General features: G+C 47.7%; 1 protein-coding gene across 1 annotated transcript; it reads right to left on the reverse strand.

The window, feature by feature from the left end:
* Positions 1 to 702: 702 nt before the first annotated feature.
* On the reverse strand, positions 703 to 3,799 carry LOC134150754 (acidic mammalian chitinase-like). Its single transcript, XM_062594804.1, has 8 exons — positions 3,775 to 3,799; positions 3,091 to 3,120; positions 2,317 to 2,394; positions 2,122 to 2,279; positions 1,820 to 2,005; positions 1,550 to 1,669; positions 1,309 to 1,450; positions 703 to 956 (listed from the first exon to the last, which is right to left on the reverse strand). The coding sequence occupies exons 1-8, from the start codon at positions 3,797 to 3,799 to the stop codon at positions 703 to 705; spliced, it is 993 nt and encodes a 330-aa protein (XP_062450788.1).
* Between the last annotated feature and the right edge of the window lie 21,249 nt (positions 3,800 to 25,048).

Below are 25,048 nucleotides of genomic sequence, written 5' to 3' on the forward strand. Positions count from 1 at the left end.
GTGTACTCCAGTTGCTATAGACACGGGGGTGGTGGGGGGGTGGGTACTTTGCTGAAGGGAATGCTGATGACTGCAGTTCCTAAGAGCGGCATGAAAAGAGGATTGGTAAAAACCTTGTGGACTGGTGTTTCCTAGAGGGGACTATCCTCCCAAGAGCTCAGAAAGCTGAACTCTCTTATTTGAAGCCCCTGAAAAGGGACAGGACAGGATGGGACAGGAATCTGTGTGCCTGTGTTTGAAATACTGTTTCTTCCACACCATCCTAGAAACTTGCCTAGCTGGCCTACCTCCTGCAGCCAGGAGCAGCTATTGGCATGGGATGTGAGTAGGTGACAGAGGACTCTGTGAAGCAGTTACTTGGTTATGCTGCCAGGAACCTTGTCTGTGTGCTTCCCCATGGCTCAGCCTGATATTCCCCATCTCCTCCTCCTCCTGTTTTCCCTCTGCCCAGCTGGCATGCAAGGCCAGTGAGAAAACCCAGAAAAGGCCAGTGTGGGGCTGATGAAGTCCAGCTTGTGGGTTGCTGCCGTTCCCTGAGCAGGGGTGCAAGTATCAAGAGGGAATCAGGGAGCATAGGAATATTAAGAGCGAGATGAGTGCAAGCAGAGAGGGTTGTTGCTGTTGGAGAGCACTTTATTTCATCGCTATTATTCCTTGTGATTAGCTTAGAGGGGACTGTTTGCTGTTCTCGAATTGGTATCTTCATGACCAGTTGCAGCAGTAGCAGCTGGTATCAAAGACGAGGCCGGCCTGGCAACTCTCCAGATAGGTTTTGCCGTCGTCGCAGTTGTAGAAGCTGCTCTTGCTGGATGGATCTGGATAGATGCCGTTGGTCTTGCCAGCACAGAAGCCGCTTCCAGTGGAGCTGCCGGGATTGCTCCCTGAGCTCCCGCTCCCACTTCCAGAGCTAGGAGCCTCAGTGACTGGAGGATTGGGTTGAGAAGGGGGCACACAGCCTGAAATAAGAGCAGGGAAGGGATTACTGGTGTCTGATGGTCTCTCAGCACTCCCTCCCTCCAGAGTCCCATCTGTGGTGTGGGGTCAGCAGACTAGACTTTGTTCCCCCAAAGTTTGGCAGGGTTCATATCTGGCCTTGGAAACAGTTGGCCTCAGGTCTCAGTCTCACTCTTTTGTCCTAGAGGCTGTGGAGTGAAGGGATCTTTCCTGGGTGGTCTGTAGTTGTGACTCCCACAGAGAGTCATTATCCTCCAAGCCCCTAGACTTAAAAGTTCATGGCTCTCTGAAACCCGGCATCAGTACTGAGCTAGAGTGTCGCCTTCAATAACGCATGCTGCTCAAGTTACTCACTGCTGCTTTGCAGGCCAAGAGCCGCCTTCAGGGTGGAGATCAGGGGATATTTGCCCTCTTTGCAGAAAGAGCCAGTGAAGTCATCCATAGCAAGGGACCATACCATTGCACCTCCATAGTTGTTCTTCTTCAGCCAGTCAGCCTGTTCAGTGCCAGAGGAAAAACCCCAATTAGTCCCAACGCCTGCTACTGCAGAAGTCCTCCCAGAGCATTGCTAGTACATCCCCGATTCCCACTGTACCTTGATGTTAAAGCTCTTGATGTTGTCATAGCCAACCCATGTGCTGCCCTTGTAGGCATAGGGCACGTCCTGAGGGGCATCCCAAGCCTGGGTGGCTCCGGAATCCAGGAATGTGCAGATCTATGGAGAAGGGAAGAGAGAGGTATTCATTAAGTGTCCAAGATAAAAGGGCAGTTGGAATATTCGATGGGTCCCTTGTTAAAAATTCCCTGCTGGGTATTCAATGACTATTGTGCTTGTGGCTGCCCAGATGTGAGGGAACAAATATACCTCATAATAAGCCAAGGTCCCAGCCTGTCTTGTGTAAGGTCCAGCAGGCCCAGGTCCTGATATTGGTGCCCCAACAGCAGTGTCAGATGGGTTTTGGAGGTCGAAGTTGTGTCCATATGTTGGGAATCCAACAAGGAGCTTCTCAGCTGGGGCGCCATTGCTCTTCCAGTAGTTCATAGCATAATCCTGTTGAAAAACCGTCACAGTTCGAGTCTGTGCCAGGATTCCCGGGGAGGAGGACCGGTTCTTGAACTTCTCGTCACCGCTGTCATCGCAGACACAGGATCCCAATGTGTACTTACGACATTGAAGTAGATATAGCTGCCGGTGTCAGCTGGGCCTTTGTATAGAGGGCTGTTCTCTCCAGTGTGTCCATCCCATGACCCATGGAAGTCATATGTCATCACGTGGAAGTAGTCCAGGTATCTGTGGAGAACATTGCATGCCTCTATGTCCTGGCCTGTTGATTCATCCAGTATTGCTGGTTGCTTTAGTGCTGTCAGGCTTATAGCGCCCCAAGCCAGGCCTGTACTGGGCCCAGTTGGTGAAGTAACATGACAGCACATAGGCAGTACCTGCAGAGAAATGCAGGAGGTGATGTGGAGCTGAGCTGTGCTCAGGAGAAACTCCTTCCTCACAGCGGAGTATTGTAACGAGCCCTGACAAGAAATGACTGGGCAATGCTTCCTTGCAGGGAGAGGAGTTCAGAGAAAGTGAGGTAGGGTCGGCTCTCCTGCTATGAACTAGCTAGCCAAGGATAAAAACGGGTTTGTTTCCTTCCTACTGTATTTCAGGAAAGGAATCCGTCCTGGTACCGGTTGTGCACCCAGACTCAGGTGCCAGGGTGGTTCTGGCTGCTGGGTTTCTTTACCACACAGAGTCTTTCTCCTTTGTTGCCAGGTAAGGCAGAATGAATCCCTGACGAAGTGCCTGAAAGGTGGGGAACCGCCTGCGTGTCTGCTGTGCAATTTGGTTGACCCGTCTTTGTAAACTTCTGCCTCGACAAAGCTAGCGGCTGTGCTCATGCTTCGTTCAAACTGAGCAGGAAGGGGATTCTGAGAGCAAAGGTGTGTGAAGAAGAGTGACATCTTTGCCCTGGGGAAATGGCCTGCAATGCATCACAGAGCTTTGGTCTTCAGAGACACCATTGCTACCTGCCCGCCTGCCTGCCCGCCTCTCCTTCCACCCCACGCTCTTTCTAGCTCGTAAGTCTGCTGCAGTGTTGTGTATATGCTCGTGCTGAAAAGGGGTTTTGGGGAGGAAGCACATACCTATCTGGGCGTTCAGCAGGAGTGCCAGACCTGTAAAGAAAAGAGCGTGTAGTTAGTCTTTGACCTGAGAAATGGGGTAATGGCTGTACTCGCAGAAGCCCTCTGGCATAACATTGTCTGTTGTGCAGACAGTGAAAGTGCTTCTATCGCTGGGCCCATTTTGCTCCTCTTGAGCAGGACCGTTCTGAACCCAACATAAGCTGTATGTCAGGTGGCGGTTCCCTCTGTGGGAAGTGGAGGCACAGGAGAGCTCACGCTCGTTAAGGGCTGGGCATTCTGCCGGATTCGTTCAGCCAGGGTTGAGCAAGGGGGGATCTGAGGAGCCGCAAGCATGTCTGGAAGAGCAGAAACTCTCTGGTACATACTTGGCTTTTCAGACAACAGAAACACTTCTATCAGTGGGTCCATTTCTGCTCCCCAGTGCCATTTTCTTGGTCCCAGCATCGCGTTTCAATTGTAAACCGCATTAAATAAAGAATTTGCGTTTCTAAAGACAATCAACTCCCAAATTGCCTCAGTACAGAAGCATCGCAAACGTAAATGCTATTGCTTCTCCTCTGATAAAAGAGAGAGCAGCCCGTTAAATCCCAGTGGAAGCCCTTGTATACCCACCCAAGGTAACAGTGAAACACCTACTGATACTCGTCCTAAAGGTAGAGAATGAAGTTCTCAAGCAGGACTTACCGGTGAGCAAAATGAGCTTGGCCATCTCTGCGTGGGACAGATCGGGTGCAGCCTGCCTCTCAGTTTTATACACCTCTCTCGTCATGCAAATCTTGTATCAGCAGGGACACACAAACATGTTGATATTTGATAAAGATAATATCCAGAGAGAGCGATACCAATACGATGGGCCTTAACACTGCAGCTGGAGAAACAAGTATTATCAGGCTGTGCCTTTTCATGGTGCTGCCAGTTAGAGGAAGTGCAAGATTAGATGTCTTTTCCTTTTAGAAGTTTTGTTTACAGCGAGAGGTCTTGTGTCAATATTGGCGATCACCCAGTAATAGATGGCCGAAGCGTTCAACCTTGCATTGTCATTGGGTCTGCCCAAGGGTGGGAAGTACTGCCAACGGAAGGCGGGCGTGCAAGGGTTTTCTCAGCCTGGCTAGGGCCATGGGCGAGGGAGGACTGAGCAGGGTTTAGACTCCCAGGAGGGTGCTTATCTGGGGACCACGGCAATGGAGTCACACGCGAGGAGAGGGTTTGCTGCTGTCACGTTGTAAAAAGTGGAGCAGGATCAGCTTCTGCTGATCAGTTCCCCCATTTGGACTTGGGACTGTTGTTGTCAGGAAAGAAGAAAGGGAAGGTGAGAAGAGTCCTTTAACACAGGGCCTTAAACGGTTTGTGTACTGGGGCCCAAAGAGTGCCTGCGTAGTGGCACGATGAGCAAAGGTGCCAGTAACTTGCCAAGACAATCTTCTTGAGGCAGCTTGATTTCTCAGGGGGCAAGCACTGTGAGGGGGAGCCCAGGGACAGAGCATCATTCAGGTTACATTTGCTGCTGCACGTATTCCCTCCTCCTTGCTCAGCTGTTTCCCAACCTGAGAGGTTGCTGTGTTGCCCAGCATGTGTCTGTTGTCTGAGTGTACCGCGAAGCCCCTTCAGGAGGAATAACAGAATCGCTTAAGTTCTACATGAGCTTGTCCGTGGTCGCTCTTGTGGTTTTTTTTAAAGGGCTGTGTTTGGTCTAGCTTGAAAGTTTCATTCTGTTGCTTTCAGGATGCCAGGAGTATTGGAATGTGACTTTTCAAAAGGTAAAGGGGAGTGCTGAAAACGATGCTTTTGACTCAGAATATTTTTTCTGCATCCTTATTTACTCTTCAGTTCAGGTAGAGACTCAAGTCTTTTATTGTGTTCTGATAGAAGGGTTTTGGGTTTTTTTTCTCACATGCCATTCCCTGTCAGGGCTTGTGCAAATGGTGGAATAGGACACAACCTACCTATGCCCACTTCCTCTGTGCCGAGCCGTTTCTTGGTTCATGTTAAGATGATGTGAAGGTGAATTTCTAGGAGGTCACCTAGACTTGGTTGAATGCGAGCCTGGAAAAATCCCACAGAGTTGCCCATATCACATGCTGGCCGCTGACCCACGACCCGCAGATTAAAATGCTTTAGACTTGTATTGCAGATTTTGTGTACACAGCAGATGAGATATGGTGGATGATTAGCAAGACAGACACCTTCAAGAAGTATTTTCCCAGTGTCTGTGAGCTGATAAGGTAACACAAAGCATACAAGACCAGGAGAAATAGATTTGGGAAATTCCCACACTCGGTGACTTTTGGAGTCTTGCAGGAGAAGGTCTGTTACGCGGAGAAGGTGTTTCTGAGCGAAGAGGAAAGCATTTGGCAAAGGGTCAGGGAAGATAATTTGGGCGTGTGTGGAGGCCAAGATTTCAGCTGGGCAAATTCTGGAGTTTTCCCTTGGTAGTTATTCTGCCTTCATTCTGTCCTAAGAAAGCCCTTTTGCTCTTGGTTTCAGTGGGAGGGCTGGCAGGCCCTGAGCGAGGGCGGGAGGATTGGTCCCTGTGAAAGGGATTCTGCATTCGAGTTAAAAAAAGAGTGGAGTATTCAGACGGAGACCTTGCCTGTTGTTCCTGTTGCCAAAGCACTGGGTTTAGAGGGATCCAGCCTTCTGGGGTGTTTCTGCATGAGCTTCACTTGATGCATGGTCGAAAACTGTCCTTATGGTCACTGCATTATGGTCATTGCAGGCTACGCGTGTCTCTGCCCTTTAGCTATCTGGAGGACTCCTTTCTGCTGGGTCTTGGAAAAAAGAGATGAAGATTTTCTCGTTCTCTCCAGCTGAGCAGCGTGCGGGTGTCGCTTTCCTGCCGCCCAGCTCCAGGATGACTCCTTTGGCGTTTGCATCTTGTCAGAGCCCAGGCGATTTGTCAGGTTCAGGCATGGGGCTTGCGCAACCCTGCACCCGTCTGCTGGGAGATGGCTCTGACAGTTGACTCTCAGCCAACTCTCTTGATGTACTGCTGTTTTCCAGGAAGATCTTAGCCATCGTGGCCTAACAGCCTCAGTGTACGTGAGCCATCGCTTTAGAGATGTTGTTTTGCTCTACCTGCCCTTGCTTTTGAGCTTAGGCAGATCACTGTGGAAGGCTAAACCGAGGAGAAATGTCAATGTCAGTGAACTGGTGTGATGTGTTTTGGATATCAATATCCTTGCCGTTATCTGGAGGCACAGGTACTGGTCTCCTGGAACAGGGAGGCTGGAGCTGATGGCCAGTGCAGGCATTTGTGCTGCTGGAAGTGTTGCAAGGGCCAAGTTTCACGTTAGCGATGCAGGGATGTATAAAAGGTAGAGGGGCTTTTGGCTAGATACGTGAAAGATTTGGCTTTGGATTTTGTGGGACGCAAGGCTGCTGGTTGGCCATGCAAAGATGTGGTTGAGCTAGCATAAATGGATTCTGGATTTATTCTTTGCATGTGACAAGCTCTATGATTTTGCCAGTAAAAGCTAAGGGGGGGAGCTAAATGCCTGTTCTTGGTTGCTGACTGGATTACCGCCAAAGAGACATTCAGTTTGCATCAGGAGAAGGCCAGAAGTATTAGAGCGTGAGACGTGGTCATCGAACTAATTTCTCTTTGCTACGCAGAGGCCTTTTTGATGAACCTTTGTTGTGAGCGGGGGAGGAATGGTTGTGTGATTCAGGCCAGAGGCTGGCACGAGAGTGCATCAGGCCCTGTTCCTGATCAGGCCGTGGAGTGGAGTTGAGGGGATCTGGGACACCTCACTGAATCACCCTGTGAACTGCTGCTGAACACCCGGCTGAACCGTCCCTGCAGCCAGAGGGGGAGTTACAGCAGCTGTCTCAAGGCTAGAGCACCAGGGCAGGGGGGACCTCTGAAGATGGGTATGTTTGGAGGGTAACTTTTGCAGGAGGGGAACACTTGTTGCTCGGTCGATGCACAGGCCTTGTATGATGGCTCTGTGCGGAGCCAGTCCCTTGGCTGTGCTACGGTTATTCTCTGTGTGCCCTCTCGTGGCACAGCCTGATACTCCCCATCTCCTCCTCCCCCTCTTTCCCCTCTGCCCGGCTGGCATGCAGGGGCAGTGAGAAAACCCAGAAAAGGCCAGTGTGGGGCTGACTGAAGTCCAGCTTGTGGATTGCTGCTGCAAGGGTTTTCTCAGTTTGGTTTGGGCCATGGGAGAGTGACAGAGCATGGGAATAGGTTGCCCGGAGAGGTTGTGGAGCCTCCTTGTATGGAGATATTCAAAACCTGCCTGGATGCAGGAAAGGAAGTGACCCTGATTGAGCAGTAGTGTTGAACTAGGTGATCTCCAGAAGTCTTTTTGAAGCTCAACCATTTTGTTATTTTGTGATTCTGCAAGTGAGGGAGCACTGAACAGGGTTTAGACTCTCAGATGTGAGATTTACCAAGGATCACGGTAATCTGGACCCTTTTACTGCAGGCGTCCCGTCTCTCCAGATCCAGGTTTTGTGGATTGTCTTTCACCCACACCATTTAAATTTGGTGTCAGTTCAATGGAGAGAATCTTCTTGAGGCAGCTTTATTTCTCAGAGGCCAAGCACTATAAGGGGGAGCCCAGGGACAGAGCATCATTCAGGCTGCATTTGCTGCTGCACGTATTCCCTCTTCCTTGCTCAGCTGTTTCCCAAACTGAGAGGTTGCTGTGTAGCTCAACATTTGTCTCTTGTCTGAGTGTCCTCTTTGCTGGGGGCAGTCAGTGCTCCTGACCTGTAACTCTTTGTTTTAGAGGGTGCCTACTGAGGAACAGAATTATGAATTTATTTTTTCTCAGCCTCAATCAGCTGTTACAATCTTTCCATACAGAGTCTTCTATGGTACTCTATGATTTTTTTGCTTTTGCATTGCAGTGGTGCTCAGGTAGATTTCTGTTAGGCTTGTTGTAGCTTCAGCTTGCATTTACTCAAGTCTTTCATTGCTCCTCTGATGCCTGTGAAGGTGTACACACAGGTGTGTACTTGCAGTGCTGGCGGGGAGCCTCAGGTTGCACATGTGAAAGGCTGCAACCTTCTTCTCCCAAGATCAAGGAGAACTTCTAAGCAGAAAGCAGCCCAGCAGCTATTGGTGAAGAAGGTGGTTGTGGGGAAACTGGAGCTTTAAAAACACTTTTTCTCTTTCCTTTTCTCTCTTCTTCCATGCAGGTTAAGTTAATATGACTTCCCTTGTGGCAGAGAGGGCTCTCTAAAACTTACCCTGAGAGGAAGTATAGGAATTGCTATATTCTACCTTGTCAGAATTTTTTTTCTCTTTAACTATGGGTAGATTTCTAGCTTTAAATCTTTTCTTTTTCATCTGTTTTCAAAACAGGTAGTATGAATAAGAGGAGCAAATCAGAACTGTAGAAAGTCAGTGGGAGCTGGTCTACTGAATGTTTCTGCTGAAGAGAAAGGTAATGATAGGAGCGAAGACATAAGGCTCCTCTTTCAGCCAGCTTGCCACACTTTTCTCTAGTCACTTGGAGAATCTTTTAATTCTGTGCTTAAATTCTCTATAATGCTCTGAGAAAAAGCAATGAATGGGGGAAATCATGATGCCAATTTTTTAGTGTGAAGCACTTTGGGGGTGTTAAATATGATCTGCCATTATGCTAAAATATGATGAACTTTAAAACCTATGCTCTGTACTTGGCTGGGGAGGGGTTTCTGATATGGTATATGCTCTGGGAGTTCTGTATTGAACCTCATTATGCTATGAGCTAGAGGGGTTGAATCTCCTGAGAAATCAACATGCTGTATCATTTGACATAGGGTACAGCCTTCACTGATGCCAGCAACATTAGTGTTCAGCTCTATCTCAATCTTGTTCCCTAGCCTCTTGAGAAACTATCACTGCCAAGAGATCACCTGATTGCATGAATTACAGGAAGGAAGAAGTAGAGTTAAGGAAGAACTTTCTCTGCACATGTAGATTCTAAATTTGCAGTTAAATTTTCTCTAAAAGCATTGAAGGAGACAAAATAAAAGCACAACTGTAACAGAATGTAGTTTTAACTAAGGAGAACATCTTCCTCCTGGTTTGGAAGAATCTGTTAAAGTCAATAGCTGGGTGTAGAGTTGGCCCATGTAGAGTTGCCATGGATTTTTCCCAGAGCCTCATATCCTACTTCCTGTCAAAAATAGAAATAAATACTTTGAGGATGGCGTGCTATAGGCAATTAAAAGATCCAACAGTAGGTGTCAATATTGCTTGCTCTTCCCTGCTTTTTCAGCAGTCTTCTGGTAACATTTAGAAGAGAAATGTGCGTGTGGGCCAGAGAGCTTAGTTGCTTCTACTTTTTGTTTAATGACAGAGATGTGAGATCACCAGGACATTTTGTACACTTCCTAATAGAAATGGAGTGTTTCATTCTTGCTAAAGAAAAATACAAGAATAGAAGCAAATCATTGCTTTAGAGCTGTCTAACCTGCAAAAAACATGACTTTTTTAAAGTGAAAGAGGAGCTATTAAACACAGCTGCTTAGCTGTCCAAAAACTAGCCAAATCATTAGATGTGACAGAATGCCCTCATAGACATAAGGCATCTTGTTGATAAAGAATCCACATTCACCTTCTGTCTCCTATACGCTTCCCTACCAACAGAGTAAGTTTTTTTTTTTTTTTTTTTTTTTTGGGGGGGAAAGAGGGCTTGAGTAGTCAGATTACAGAGGGAAACTCTAATTTCACAGGCTGCATGTTATGCTTGTGCAGCCTTTACAATAAGGCTAGTTTTATTCAAGCACTGTGTTAGTTACTTTAATGATAAATATTACATCCTGACAGCAGTTCAGCAGGTTCTCCTAACTACCTGGTTTTGCGAAAAGCTCTATATGATAAAATGCTTATCAAATATAAAGATCAGAGCACTCTTATCTACTCCTTCCTGGCAGACTACATCTGCCAGGCAGACTAGAGCCATCTCCTTCCTGGCACATAATAAGCAGCTTCAGACTCCTACCCAATGCTTACTGTTTTTGGAGCTCAGCTTATGCTTCCAGGCCTGTAAAAGACAATATACTTCCTGATGTTAGCTTTCATTTCTGCTGTTGCTGCAATTGCTCAGTCGGAAACATGACTTTACAGGTGTATGATCTTGGGTCTCCAGGTATCTTAGTGCATGTACTGGACTGGCAGGCTTTGAGCAGGGCCAAGGGATGAGAGTTGGAAGTACTGACTCCATTTCAACAACAGAGTGACCTCTTAATCTCACTCCTAGTTCTCCGAACACTTTCCCCTCCTCTTTTCTGGAAATGGCTCTGGTGCAATATGTCCTGCTTCAGTATATTTTGTTTTTTCCATGTGCTTTCTGCAGATCCTTGCTCTCAATAACCCTGAATTTTGGGAGAAGAGATGAGGAAGAATAGTGTTGTGGGTATTGGTGCAAACACATTGTGAATGTGCTTCTATATAATGACTTTACCTAAGTCTTTCCATAGCCTTCCTTTTTTGTTAATGTAGTACTCAATATTTGTTTTACAAAGTATTTGAATTAAGTAGCAGTGTATCAGATATACGCCTGTGCTTCTCCTGTATCATAACACATTGACTTTTACCCAGACTTCTGCAAACCAGGCCCTTAGGTAGATGCCAGGTATCTCTTAGTGCAGACTTACAAACTGAATCCTCTAAGAGTAGGATAAAAAAGATTTGTCATTTATTTTCCTTAACTGGGAAAAACTAAGGCACAAAGAACAAGAGACCATCCTGAGGTTAGAGTTGAACTGAAGGAAGAAGGAATAGACTTGGCATACTGAAATGCAATCAGAGGTGCATGGAACATGTTTAAAGAGAGCTGTATAGGTCTCCTCCCAGGAGTTTAGCTGATATTGCTGGTTTGTAAATGGCTAACACCTTATAATAGCTGAGCTTGGTGGGTGATGACCTCCTTGAAAAAACTGCCCCCCTCTCTTCAGGAGCCAGACAGAATTAAGAAAATGTGGCCTCAATATCACTGGCCAAACGTGAAAATCCGGGCAATACATCCAAATTGGTATGTGTACACTTGCTTAAGTTACTGCCACTCTAATGGGATTCCTGCAAATGAAGTCATAAAAAAAGATCTCTCCTGTCCCCAAGTTCCATAACCCTCCAAGTTCCAAGGAACCCTTGGATCCTTCACAGCACAGCACACAAGAGCTGACGGTGGCTGGTGTAATAGGATCTCTGTGTGATGAGGATAGGGATGGAATGCCTGTGGGTCTGGCATCTGCTCAGCTGCCTGACTGAGCTTCGAGGGGGATTTGAGAGCTGCCCTAGTCCAAATCTTGCTTTTTGTTCTTCTACAGAGATCCTGTTGGTCTAGCTGAAGGGTGCATGTTGCTGGTTGCTTGAGAACTGTGCAGTGCGAAGTGTATGTTGAAAGGCCAGCGATGCTACCTACAGTGTGATACGGTTTGTCCAGAAGCAGAGGATGTATGGGAGGTGTGCATCTGTTTGTGTTCAGATTTATGGCAGGAATTTTGGAGCTTTAAAGATCCTTGGATTCCCTCCTCCTAAAGATAAGCACAACGTGTAGGCCTTGGGTGTGGACTTTGTGCAGACAGGCATTCAAGGCACTTACATAGGACAGTCAGGAGAGAGTCCCAGTTCTTTGATACTTATGATACCATTTCATTTGTATAAAGGTCTCTGCTTTGAAGCCTGGTTTTCCCAGTACTGACTCCTTGTTACAAGGGTTGATTTTTTTCTGCTTCATGCCATCTTCCTCTGGCATTTGGTTTCCCTTCTCTCTGCAGCTCACAGAGTAGAACTGAAGAACTGCTGATTTTCAGATACCGACCATTCCCTGCCTCCCAGGGGAAATTCTTGCCTTCTGCCTGTACATTCCCAGAAATATCATCTCTGACTCACTCTGATTACGAAATGCTGGAGTTGTTTCCCCTGCTACTTATACAGAGTGTCATCGCTTTTGCGCGGTCTGTTGCCAGGTATTTTAGTAGGATCTGGAAGAGTCCTTTTCATGGGGAATTTGATGCAGTATTGCAATGTCCCATTGCATATTCTTTCCTTACAGCACATCTTTCATCTTTCCTTCTTTTCTATTGGCACTAAGCTGCTATAATTAGGCACTGTAAACAAATCTCAAGCTTCTCTGATGTGAAACACTCAGACTTGGTTTCTGACCATCCTGTTCCTCAAATAAACCTTGACTCTGTACTGCAGGCATTTTACTAATGTTCTCTAGTGATCAGGACTGAGGCAGTGAGTTCACCAGCTCTCTGTGATGCTGGCTAACCAAAGGAACACAGTGCTCTCTACATCTAGGAATGAACTGCAGAGCTGGATTATCCCCCCCATCCTGGTATCAAAATGTTAGTCCCAAGAATAACTTCCCGGTGTGTCAGCAAGGGAGAACGGGTCTTTGAAAGGAGGCATAAGTGCATATTCTACAGATTCACAAATTTCTCACTTGCACATAATGTCTGTGCCCAAATGCAGGTGTATGCAGGTGAGCAAAACATACTGTCCAAAGGTTATATATGCATGAACAAATATGCACATGAGTGTTATTTTAGCAAAGGAAATATCACATGAAGAATACCTTTTCAGGCGCTTTGGATTTTTATTTCCTTTCTCTATTTTTAAGCACCTTGTGTCACATGCAATTTTTTTCTGAAGTCTGTCTTTAAAACACTGGATTTATTAAAGCATATAATCTTCAAAAATCCACTTAAGATTGGTAATGCATATCGGAACTGTTTGCAATCTATTCATTAAAAAAAAAAATCATCACCAAGCATTCAGGTCTTGAACTTCTTGCAGTCAGGATTCAGAATGGCAGGTTCAATCAGGATTGCATGACCTGTTTTCCCCTTACATCTCAGCCCAACAATCCCTATTATCTTCAAGGAATGAACCAGATGCCCTAGATTGGGAGCTGTGACTAGCTGGGAGTATTGAGTGCTAATCCATCACTGAATGCTTTAGCCATCACCAAGCAGGTTACTGAAGTATGGCCATCAACTAGTATTTGTGTTGCTGTTCTGAGCTCTAGTCCTCATAAGTAAATTATAGCAGGGCTCCAGGAAGTTCTTTTGGGGCTCATCCTTTCTGCTCTGAATCCTTCAGAGGAAACTCTGCCCCCCAACAACATCCCAGCTTATCTAATTACTTATTAAACTCTTTTTTCTGGTTAGCTGACATCTGCCCATTTCCAATTAATCTTTGTTCACAAGCTCAATAACCTGAGCCATCTGTATAGGAAAGAGAGATAAGCTTTCTATTAAACATTTACAAGGCACAACAAGAGCGTATTGAAGCAGCAGTTGCTGAGACAACCCGGCGGGCGTCTGCATGCAGGAGAGTCACTGACCCTGTGCTTCTAACTGTCCCGTTGTAACTGAATAAGAATAACTTAACCCTGGTTTGTCTAGGGATGTGCACACTATCACAGCACCAGCAAAAGGGTAGTTGTCCCTTTTGCTTACATCCATGAGCTTTGGTGCTATGTGAGCATGATAAGGGCTTTTAAAATAATAGCATTTTGAGCCCTAGAAATTCTAGCAACCAAATAAATAGTCTTTAGATACAACCCATCAAACTGCATAGGCAGTGGCTCTAAATCCTCTTTAACCTCAAACACTTAAAATAACTCAAAAGTCAGTCTGACCCCCCTGTCCAGCCTTCCTGAACGGGGCAAAACACGTCCGTAATTCTAGGCAGAGACACTATCTTTGTCCCTGCCATTCATCATATATTGTCCTTATTTTGAAAGGTTTTTTTTTGTTTGTTTTGTTTTTTTTTTTTCCCAAAATATGGACAGGAAGGGGCTTTACAGAGCACCTTCTTTTCCCAGCTGAAGGTTTCCAAGCCTGGGGGACTCTTTAGCTGGTGTAGCCCCTTCCTTGAAGGAGCTGGCAGTTAATGCCCAGGGGCTGGCCTGGGCCGGGGCTGTGATGGGGGCGCCAGGAGCTGGGGCTGCACCCGCCTGTGTGGGGATCTGTGCTCGGCCTGGCCGTAAAATAGTTTGGCTTTGGCTTAGGGGAAGCAGAGACGCTGATGTGCTAAACCCACAGACCTGTGCCGACACTGCTGGGAGGGCACCAGGCTCTGTGAGCTGATGGCTGCAGGGAGCTCCTGTCCCCAGAGCAGTCAAAAGGGAGAGATCATAAACTGCCTTAATAATTTTTTACTTTTTACTTATGGTATTGACTGTCAGCCCGATTATCTCAACTGCTCTAAACTTTGCTAATTCCCTTAGTCTTTCCTAGCCTGTTGCAAGGGAACATGGCTTGTCTGCTAGCTGTACTGTCAAAACTACCCACACGATAACTGGCTGATGCTCTGCTATTTTATCCGTGGTGCAAAGACCCAGTGATCTGGTGCAGCTTATAGAGCTGCTGGGTCCCTGTGTGTCGATGGGCTGTGGGAGAGCCAGTGTGTCCTGGGGATGGGAGATTGGGCCAGTTGCCTCCAGCCAAGCAGGTTCTAGACTTCTGCTCAGTGTGGGAGTTGTGCTGCATCCAGGGAACTAAAACACCCCATGCAGCCTGCTGCCTGCCCTGTCATAGCTAAACACCGCTTGAATTTCACAAGCTTTAGTCTGCACTGGCCCATGTCACTTGGACTGTATTCAGCAAAAAAATCTGAATATTGCAGACACAAGAGAAAACCCAGGTAGGCTGAGGACTGTGGCTAACTTGAAAGCAGTAAAAGTGAAGTTCATCAAAGAAGCTACCCATTATTTATTCCACTCGGGGTCATGCTTCAGGGAAGGAAGCACTAGGTTGCTAGTGTGTGAACGCATTTCGGCTCTGCGCTTGCAAGCTGGCGAACCCGTTCAGTGGGGCATGGGAGCGGGGAAGGTGGAGCAGGGAACAATTCTGGGGGTTAATTTTGTGCTGATGTGTCTGAGCGCAGGGACTCTCCCTGGGCTGCTAGGGTGCAGCGCGAGCCCTGAGAAGCTGCCAGGTTTGCGTGGGGGAGGAGGAGGAAGCGGAAGTAGGAGCATCTGTCTCAAGCTCTTGAAACAACAACTTGTTTCTCTTGGGTGATCAGGCACCGGGAGGGGCAGTGTGAAGGGGCTTCCCTTCAGTTTGCTGGTGCTTTCATTTACCTGCAGGGGAACGGACACACCTTTGCACCAGCTGTTGGTGGGCTTTAGCAACCTCCCCCACAGACGTAGATGTTGCCTGTGCTGCCCTTCCTTTCCTTCCTACCTCCCACAGGCTGAACGCGGTCACCCCTAGCCGGCAGCCAGGCACCCTGAACAAGCGCCTCACCACGAACCCTTTGGTGTCACGCAGATCTCTAGCAAATCTTTAAAATCTGCCAGAGCCCTACGACCACGCCACGAACCCTGGCGCTGCAGGCAGTGATGCAGCAGGTTTGGGGGGCTGTTACATGCTTTCGTTCCTACGGGCAGAAGCACGCGGGCTTTCCTTCTTTGGAAGCGTGGTTCCGCTCCGCGTGCCCCCGCGCGCTGCCCCCCGTACGAAGGGCCTAGCCCTGCTCTGTGGCCGGCTCCCACGTCACATGTTTTTAAGAAGTGGCTGCCAGTTTCCTGCTGGGGAGCTGCTGGCGCTGACGTGTGCGGGCCGGCCACGTCAGACGCGGCCGGGAAGGGAAATGCAATCCTTTTTTGGCTGTAGACTACAGCCAAGTCTATTGGTCTGAGCAGAGAGGAGGGCTCAGATTCGGGAACAGCTGGGCTTTGTCTGTAATTTAGCACTAAGCTCTTAAACAATACTCTGGATAAACATGCTCCAGGCCTGGCAGACCTCCCCCTTCTTCTCTGTTTGGCACACTATTTCCTCTTTTCTTTTAAAAAAGTTATTGCTGATAATTAATTAGAGTGGAACATTGTCCAGAGTTATTTTTAGATTTTCCTCTCTGATGGCACTCCCTGATTCCAACTTTTCTAATACAGTTGTATCACGGTGCTTTTTGAAATGGAAACAATCATCCCCCTTCCATAAAACTTAACAGTTTCTTGACCTGAGGCAATACCTGAGCCCGGGCACTTTGAGGGATTCAGAAAGCCTGGGAATTGTGGAGAAAGGGAACTAAAGTAGCAGAGCTCAACACTCTGCACATTCAACTTCATTTTGGTGGCTTTCCAACACCTAAAAAGGGAGGAACAAAATAACCCTGGATCGAAGCGTGCTTAAAGTGGCACATTCCTCAGAGTACATTGTATATATGTGCGCATCCTGGAAACTTGAGCAATTTACTGTAAATCTTTAAGGCTTACATAAGTCCTTAACTTGTCTGACTGCACCCCAGCTTCTGGGAGAACCTCGAGTTAGACCCCAAATCCATAGCAAGGCCATGGATTTTCCCATACACCCATCCTACCTGCCTAGCCAGGCTTTGCTTTCCTGGTCTTCCCTGCTGTTTTGCCATGGCTGTACGCTGCAAATGTCCTCCTTTCATGTGGGTGTTTGTGAGATAAGACAGCTCAGTGCTGTGCCAAAAATAAGTAAATAAATAAATAAAGCCAGGCTACCAAGGTTACAGAGCTGAGAGGAGCAGATAGTTAATCTGAGAGCAGCTTTCTACCCTTGCATAAACAGCTCCAAATGAAGGACAATTACAGCACTGCCACGGTGGAACACACTGCTGAGCTGGAAAGTCCCTCTGCCCCCAGCCCAGCCTGACCCTGGCGCCCACCAGCAGTTCTGGCTGGATTCATGTGTGTGTTGCCATCAGTGAGGGTCACACCCAGGGCTCTCATCTTATCAGGGCAGCAATGGAAACCTGTTTGGCAGGGTTATGGAGCAAGACACCAAGTGGGGCCATCAGAAGTAGTTCTGTTTTCTTGTGTTGGTCAAGACTTGGTCAGAAGCTTTTTTATCCCACATGTGATGCCTTTCTTTGCATACTTAAAGCTGCACAAAGTGTAATTAGGCAGCCCTATATAATTAAGACCATTATGTAAGGTAAGCACACCGCAGAGCAATTTTAGCCAATTTTTAGCATACCCAAGGGCAGTTAAAAGGCCCAAGGTATCCTTTCAACTGATTTACCTGCTCAAATGTCTCTACAGTACTCATCTTAGGTGTGTCTTAGGTGACATCTTTGAAGCGGGCATTATTGTCCTGTTCCTGCTGAGAAGCAGCTGGCTGAAGAAGAATTATTCTTTTTTTTCCATTCCTTCTCTTGAAAAAAAAAGGTTTCATATCTTGTTTCTATTCTAAAGTGGTCTGAAACTGAGATTCTGGATGTGAGAGACCCATATTCTGCAAATACTACAAGGCTCTTGTCTTAGAGCCTGCTCCTCTGAGAAGAAAGGCAGCTCTCTGCTCTCTTCTAGTCTTTTATCACATTCCCTAAAGCCAGTTTATCCCTTCCTTGCCTGAAGATTGACCTCTTCTCTAGCAGCAAAATGCCTGAAGCAAACCAGATCCTAATCTGCCACGCAGCTCTCAATCTGGAGTCACTCTATCCTTGTCCAGGGAAATATGAGCCAGTATCTGGCTGTGGTAACTGAACGCCAACACGAATCCCAATACAGCCCAGCAGAGAAGGCACAGAGGCACCTGAGCGTTAGGGAGGGATAGTAGTGAGATACAGAGGCTCTAAGAAGTGCTGGGATGGAAAGAACATAGCTTTCTCCTTCTTTGCACGACTTTATTTCCAGCCAAAAAGCAGTGAGTCAAAGGTGCCTAAGAGGCTGTGTGCTCTGGCACGGCTCATCACCTGCGGCAATGTCTAGAGGCCGTGAGCCAGCTGGAGGGCACTGGTAGCTCCTGAGGAGATTAGGTGGGACCGCTGAACTGCTCACCCGCATTTGCTGGAAAGAGCCATTCCTGGTGTGTATTTAGACTGCTATTGCCCATGCTTTGAGGAAGGGGTGTCAGGAGCAGGAAGGACCTTAGTCTTAGAGTCAACAGAGTTGCCTGTGGAGTACCTGTTTGCTGTTTGGCTGCACCAGATCTTCCTCTAACTTGCCAGCAGCACGTACATGTATCTCTGGGATGTTTTGTAACACACATGTTCCAATCTGTCCACAGCTCAGACCTCTGCTTTCTGAAAATTAAGCTGCCAGGGCTGTGTGGACTGGTTCAAGGATACAGCAGGGTCTGAGGAGAGGCTGAATATCAACACATGATGCTACAGTGTCTTCCTTCTTCGGGCTCAGAGGCCTTGTGTTCTGTTATGCTGGTGTCAGTCGCAGGGAGCCTCAATAAAGCCAGTGATTTTAATGGTTTTAATAGCTTCGAAGGTGCCTAAAATCACAGTGAGATTTTTTTCTCCTCTTTCTATGCCTCCAAACACACACTGGTCTCCAAAATTGAAATCTTATTTTATTCTTTCCTGTTTTCTCTGCTTGTTTTAGCTGAATCCTGTGTTTAACACCTTTACATGGACACATTGAGATTTTTCATGTTTTTAGTTTTCTTCTTACCAATGACATGTAGATTTTCTTTTCTTGTAATTAAAAGCTCACCCTGCTTAAAAGCAAGAGGAAAAGAAAAGCTTCAAACACAAGGAAAATTATGGTGAGATCTCAAGCACTGGCAATCTTGAGCTGGAATTTCTAATGGTGGAGCAGAACAGAGTTTGAACCTGATGTGGCCTTGCTAGAAGAGCGAAAACAGCCATTTATGGCAGACAAATATGTACAATTGCCAAGCGAGAGCTCTCCTGGGCTCTGGAGCAGGCAGGGTGAACGGTGCATGGGTTATTATTTGTTGCTTTGTATGTTTAAGAGGGCCCTCAGTTGCCAGGCTTCTGCAAAAGCTGCTTAGCTCAGGAGTGCTCTTGAGAACCAGGGAGTGGAGAGCAGGAATTTCAGACCCTTTTAAGGTCTGTTTACTCTTTCAGCCTCCACGATTTCAAGGGCATGTATATTAGGCAAATCTGAAATGGTGGGAGCTGCAGGCACAGGAGGGAGTGGAGATCCCCAGAGCCCTGTCAGCCAGGAGTCCTAGGTCACACAGAAATGCTTTCCTGCACGAGGCCATTTCCATATTGAATATCCATGATCTGGGCTGAGAATAGCCTCTCCGCAGGGACTGTAACAAAACAGTCCCAGGCTTTGTGCTTTCATATAGCTTGTTGCAACAGGGAAAGCAGAAAGCGACTTGTCTCTTATGTTCTGGCCAGTGCATTCTGCAAGGACCTTTGCAGCATTCACTCCGGGGCAAATGCTAGCAAAGGATGGGCTCTGAGCTATGTTACCAGCTTCTTCCGCTCCTTACAGATGCATCTTTCCTCCTCCTGAGTCTCTAGGTGCTTTTGTAATGGAAAATGGGCCTTCATGTGTGTGAGGAAACTGAGGCACACACTGAGAAAAAGTGACATGGTCCAAATACACAGCAGGCTGATGCCAGAGGCAGGATCAGCCCCATCATGCTTTCCTGGCCGCTTTTGAGGTGGTGTTTGGCAAGACTGAATACAAAGTCACTCCAACTGGTGTGCACCATCTTGCAGGCAAACTCTTAACCATGTCAGTGTCTGGGATACCTCTCCCTGGTCCTCGTCATGGGAACCTCAGCTGAGATGATGATACAGGGTGGGAAATGCACGTGATAGCAAAGAAACCTCAAGCAAAAGAATAATTGCACAGGCTCTGGAGGCATTCACAAGGCTTTTCTAACCAGCTGGCAGCTGGGAAGCTGCCCAAACCCACAGTTTCTCCCATACCAAGGACACAGAAGAAAGTTACTGGAGGGATCCAGGGGGTTCTCAGTCTGTAATCAACTGGCAGAGTGAGGGGAAGGAAGGCATGAAGGTGTGATGAGCGGCAGAGGAGCTGCCCCATCACAGCAGTGCTGCTGGAGGCCAGAACTGACTTCCTAACCTGTAACTCTTGTTTTACACTGATGTAATACCTCTAGTGCAGAGATCTGGATTTCCCAAATGCTGGTGATCTAAGACACTATTTTGGGTGTGTCTTCAACCATAAATCAGGCACTGTGGCCATTACAGATCTTTAGTGTTTCTTTTGTACAGCTTTTCTGGTGACACCTCATGTGGAACAGTGTCCCTGTGCTGCATTTCCAGTTGTTGTTCTTGGCATGTCTTAGCCACCTCATTTGTTTTGTTGGTGCTTGTTAAATTCCAGAGGTGCTGAGAGATCCCAGATGGCTTCACTGACCTCCCTGTGGGAGACAGGAACATAGCTGTCTGGGGAGGAAGCAGGACCGTCCCTGCCATTACTGGCGGGTGGAGTGAGACAGGGCTGGTGTACAACTGGGCTTGCAAAGGCACTAATTATAGTGTGAGCTGGTGACAAGCATGTGATGGACAATCACACCAGCAGGCTCTGGGGAACACTGGTCAGCACAGGAAGGACTGAAGCAGTCTGGGCCAGGGTGCTGGTCTTTCAGGAGGGTCTGCTCTATGGTAGCTCTAGCAGAATCCTTGAGGCCAGGTCTTTGACTATCACATCCGTAGTGTACCTGAGGCATCTCCCAGAGACCCACTACCAGGACACTGAAGTTATGTTTAACTTAAGTAGGCTTAAATGTGCCTGTTTCATTCCAAACCTAAGTTCTGTGTGAAGCTCCTGGGTTTCGGTAAAGTGAGACCAGAGTCCTGAGCTGAAATTGGGCAACAGGGAAGGCCTTGGAGAGGCCCCAAGATTTGACTTGAAACAGCTCAGGAATCCAGCTCCTACTCCCATCCTCACATGTACACAGATGAAAAAAATCATGACTCTGATTTTTTCTGTATATGATGGAAAAAATCCCTCCAGCGACTATGCTAAAGCCTTGATTGTTGCTGAAGTGTAGAATTATGAAGAGAAAGCTTTTGTGCTGCTTTTGTCAGTAATGAATGTGGATCCTACCTAGAATTTGGATTCAAACCTTGATGAACTCTGTATGCAATCCAAAGCCATGTCTAAACAGAGGTTTCTAGAAAATGACCTTTACTTTTATAACTAAACAACCCCCTCTGTCCCTAGTTGCAAACCCCCTGGCAGTGCAAGGGTAAGTTCCAACTCCAAAGCTGGATATCTGTTCAACTCTGGTCTCTGTGGTGTTCTCCTTCTGAGCCACTACGGGGAAGATACTGAGTGCGTCTTTGCTCCAGGGCTCAGCTGCCCTTTGGTGTTAGCTATAAAGGAGATAGTTTTGGTTAGGGAGAGCTGGGAGCAAGTAGAGTGTGCTGGTCACATGCAAAATCGTGGATAGCAAGGAGGTTTGGAAAGCACTGGAGGGTGGATGCATGTGGTACACCATGCGCTGGTCTCCCCATGTCCAGGTGTGGCACACCACTAAAAAACAACTAGCTGGCTGTGCCAGGGAGGGCAAGAAATCCTTGGGAACAGCCTAGAGCAGTCCTTTGGAGTCCACCTGCTCCTCAGGAGGTATTTGTCCAGGCCAGGATCAGCCTGCCTCTTGGGAAAGGGCACCACCCAGATCTAAGCTGTTGTAGGGTGTTGCCCTGCTTTATCTGGGCCTTCTTTGTGTACTAATTGATGTTTGCAGGGTTTGGGAGGTTTGCTGGGCTCTGGGAAACACTAGCTTCTTTCATATTTGTGGGTGTAGCCTGAGAAGAACCCCAAAGATCTTCTCCCAGTGTCCTTCTCTCGCACGTGGGATCCTGGACCATCAACCGCACAGCACCTCTCACCAGTTTTAAGAGAAAAGTCCCCCCATGGCTTTGCAATCTGGGCATACAGAGGCCATGGGGAGAAGGATGGATTCGGCAGAGTTTTGTCAGCATAGCAGCTATAGATGGGACCTGATATAATCCTTGCTGTGGAGCTGAGTTGAGGACTAAGAGGGCTGATGGGAGAGAAAAGAAGGGGAAAATAGATCCATAACCTATGATGTGGATGAGATTCTGCAGTTAGCCATAACCAGGTCAGGTTTCCATATGTTAGACTGATCATGGGTTGCTGTAACGAATGCTGGAGTAGGCCAAAATCTAGAAGTTCTTGAGTTACTTGTCTTCTCTTTTATTAACCTGCGCCTGCCACACAAACTCTTGGAAGTCTGTGTACAGGGACTGACTGCTGGAAAGACTCAGAACTTCCTGGAAAGATGTCATTTTCTGTTTGATGCTCTATAAAACCCTCAAGCACAGGAGTCTGTATGGTGATAGCTGAGGTCTCCGATGCAATCATAAAAGTCACTTCAATCTGTAACCACCTCCTGCTTTTCTCCTCTAATCTGTGGGTAATTCAACTGCTCTTCACAGGCTTTCAAAAGACACATTCATGGAAGCAAGTCCAGCAGAGACTCCTCACTGAGTGCTGAGATGTCAGGTAGTGCTCAACAGGGTCAGTAAAATCACTTACTAGCTGCTACAGCAACGGCGCCTTTGGTACTCTTGCCCTTTTCTTTTTTTGCTGACAATTGGGGTTGCTATGATACTGTAAGACACATTATCTGGTGTTTATAATACTTTATAAGCAATAAATGTTGATTTTGGCAATGTGCTGCTTTGGCAACTAGTCACTGGTTGTTTTTCCCTGGCTACATTTGAGTTTGGCAGATGAGTTGCATCCTAACCACTGAAAAAATCCAGTCTTGTGGTTTCAGCCAGTTTTTTTTTTTTTTTTTAACTTCTCTTTTCTAGGAAAAGAAAAATCCCTTTTTTGTATTATGGCTGCATTTCAATGCAGTGTGAGATCACTATATATAGTCCTCCAGCCTCCTTTAGAAGGAAAGGTGTGAGATAGGCCTATGGAGGGAAGTTTGCCTCAAAAGCCCCCCAAAAATCAGGGATGAGGGGGAGGAGTGATAGTCCCTCACCCAGCCAGGCTGAAGTGAGGGGCAGTGTGATTCATGGGAAGGGCCCTGTATCTTGCCTCTGCTTTGAACAAGACAGAGCATCTCTTAGGCCGCGGTTTGCTGCCATGCAGGTTGTCTCTCCCTTGTAGACCACAAGCTCCTCAGTTCATGTGGTTGTTAACGTGTGTCTTTGTGGCTTCAAGGATGATCCGACATTCCCATCTTATTGATGGGTTCACCACCAGCCGTACTGGTGGTTACCTCTCCTTGGTTGTGGGGAGGTTTGAAACTGTCCAGAGCCCATATTTATTTGGGGACTTTCCAGGGGAGAGGAGCAGAGGCCAGGTAGGGAGACACACCCCAGGGTGCTGCAGTAAGGGAGAATTTCCTGCCTCTGCACACATCTGTCCCTCACACGTGCTGTTTACCCTGCCATGCTGTGGACCAAGATGAGATGTCCTCTCCAACAGTGGCTGAAGGGCAGAAGGGTGGTGCAGAGCGAGGGACTGGCCAGAGGCACATCCTCTCGCACTGCTGGGCACCCCGAGCTCTGCTGCTGCCAGGGCTCTGCTCTCCCTCCATCTCACATACTAGCAAGGCAGCTCCAAGCTTTGCAGGGGACAACTGTAGAGCTCCTGGTGTGGACACCTCCATCCCCAAACCACTTGGGGCTCTGCTTGGACCTTTTCTCTTGTTCCCTCTCTACTCTGTCAAGTTTTATTTAACAGGAACACAGGTAGGCAGAGGCAGTTGCATCCTGTAACGGGATGTGGAAAAAAACAATAACCAAATGCAAAGAACAGGAAACCATCTCTGAAATCAGCGTGAGGTCATCTACGCACCTTCCCTGGCAGGGCAGCAGCAGGAGAAACTCATGGGTCTGAGGCTTATTCTCCAGGTGATAATGTTGTGCTTTGAACAAATGTCATCTTATACGGGACACTGTCAACACAGGTCGAGCCAGAAGATTGTGAGGCCAAGGAAAACCCCCCTGAGAAAACTGAAAGCAACTGAAGCCAATGAGTGCTCGGCACCATTGGAAAACTTAGGCCCAAAGTCCTAAGAAATTCAAAGAAAGAGCAATTATTTCTTCTTGCAGCTCCCTGGAGTACAGCAATGTTTGTTGCCTAAAATATTTTTGAAAGGACAAGACATTTGCAGTGGGTCAGATAGGCTGTTTTCTATGAGGAAACATGGTGTGCAACAAGGAAAGTAGATCAGAGGGAGGCTGTTCTGGGAAAAGCTTCTCCTCGGGGTGGTGCCATCCGTCATCGAAGCCCTGGGTTTGTGCTGCAAAAGCCCCCGTGCTCAGACGCTGTTGTGAAACGCAGCTGCCTCTCAGCGCGCTCCCCAGGGCGCTCGGGTCTCTGCGGACGGGGGAGAGGGCAGGGTTGCAGGGGTCCTGGCAGGCTGCGAGCGGCGCTGCCCGGACGTGCCCCACATGTGTCTGAGCACGTCCGGCCCGTGCTGCCCGTCGGCGTGCTCGGAGCCGGCGGCGGAGTCGGGGTCCAGCAAGGCGAACAGCCCCAGCAAAGGCCCGCGCTGACGGAAGGTGCTCCGGCGCCCCGAGACGCGGCGGGGCGCTTAGCGAAGCCCAGCGCGGTGCGGCCTCGCGGGATCAGACACTCGGAGGGCTCCGGCCGGGCAGGAGGGTGCTCAGGACTTGTTCTGACTGTGGTCTAGACAGCAGCAAAGTGGTGTGTGCGGCAAACCGAGGTCTAACCTGGGCGGCAAACAGGTTGGAAAGGCTTTGTGTCCTGTCCACGTCCTTTTTCTCCTCTCCATCTCCACTGCATTTCACACGCTTCGGTCACAGTCTTACTTCACAACTGTGTTTTGAAAGGACTTATTAGCTCTGAGTGTAGGCTGGGCTTAAGACTCCTGCGTTATTGTTTACGCTGCCTGCTAGGCCTGTTTCTGGGGTCAGACCCAGGTTACCAATTACAGCTGTGATTAAACATCCTAGCCCTGCTTACCCTTGGGCTTTTTTCCCCCTTAAATTCCCACTGATTGTGCTGAACCGGTGTTAGCAACCAGGCGGCTGTTGGCAGAGGAACCACAAAGTCTGAGCCTCCTCCGACACAGCCAGCTAACGAGATCTGAACCGGGTTAATACGCTCTATTACAGTTCAAAACTGTTCCCGCAGACTTTTTTTTTTTTTTTTTTTTTTCCTTAATGTAAAGGAAAAGCAGCCCTTGGCTTCCCAAATCTAAATAGATAACCTTCAAATCCTTCTCCAGCACTAGGATAATGGGGAGGGGCCCACCCTGGAGAAGTGACAGCTCATTTAGCCATCTGCGGGACACATCTAATCAGGAGGATTTGAATGTTAATTCTGTGTGT

The sequence above is a fragment of the Rhea pennata genome, chromosome 25 (genome assembly GCF_028389875.1).
Source record: "Rhea pennata isolate bPtePen1 chromosome 25, bPtePen1.pri, whole genome shotgun sequence".
Lineage (NCBI taxonomy): Eukaryota > Metazoa > Chordata > Aves > Rheiformes > Rheidae > Rhea > Rhea pennata.

What these genes read in the sequence shown, in the direction of transcription:
- LOC134150754 (XM_062594804.1), bottom strand. Translation starts at nt 3,799, where the DNA reads ATGGCCAAGCTCATTTTGCTCACCG. An exon ending in GCTATATCTACTTCAATGTC is followed by an intron (nt 2,006 to 2,121) that starts GTAAGTACACAT and finishes GTTTTTCAACAG; the next exon opens with GATTATGCTATGAACTACTG. An exon ending in TCAAGAGCTTTAACATCAAG is followed by an intron (nt 1,451 to 1,549) that starts GTACAGTGGGAA and finishes GGCACTGAACAG; the next exon opens with GCTGACTGGCTGAAGAAGAA.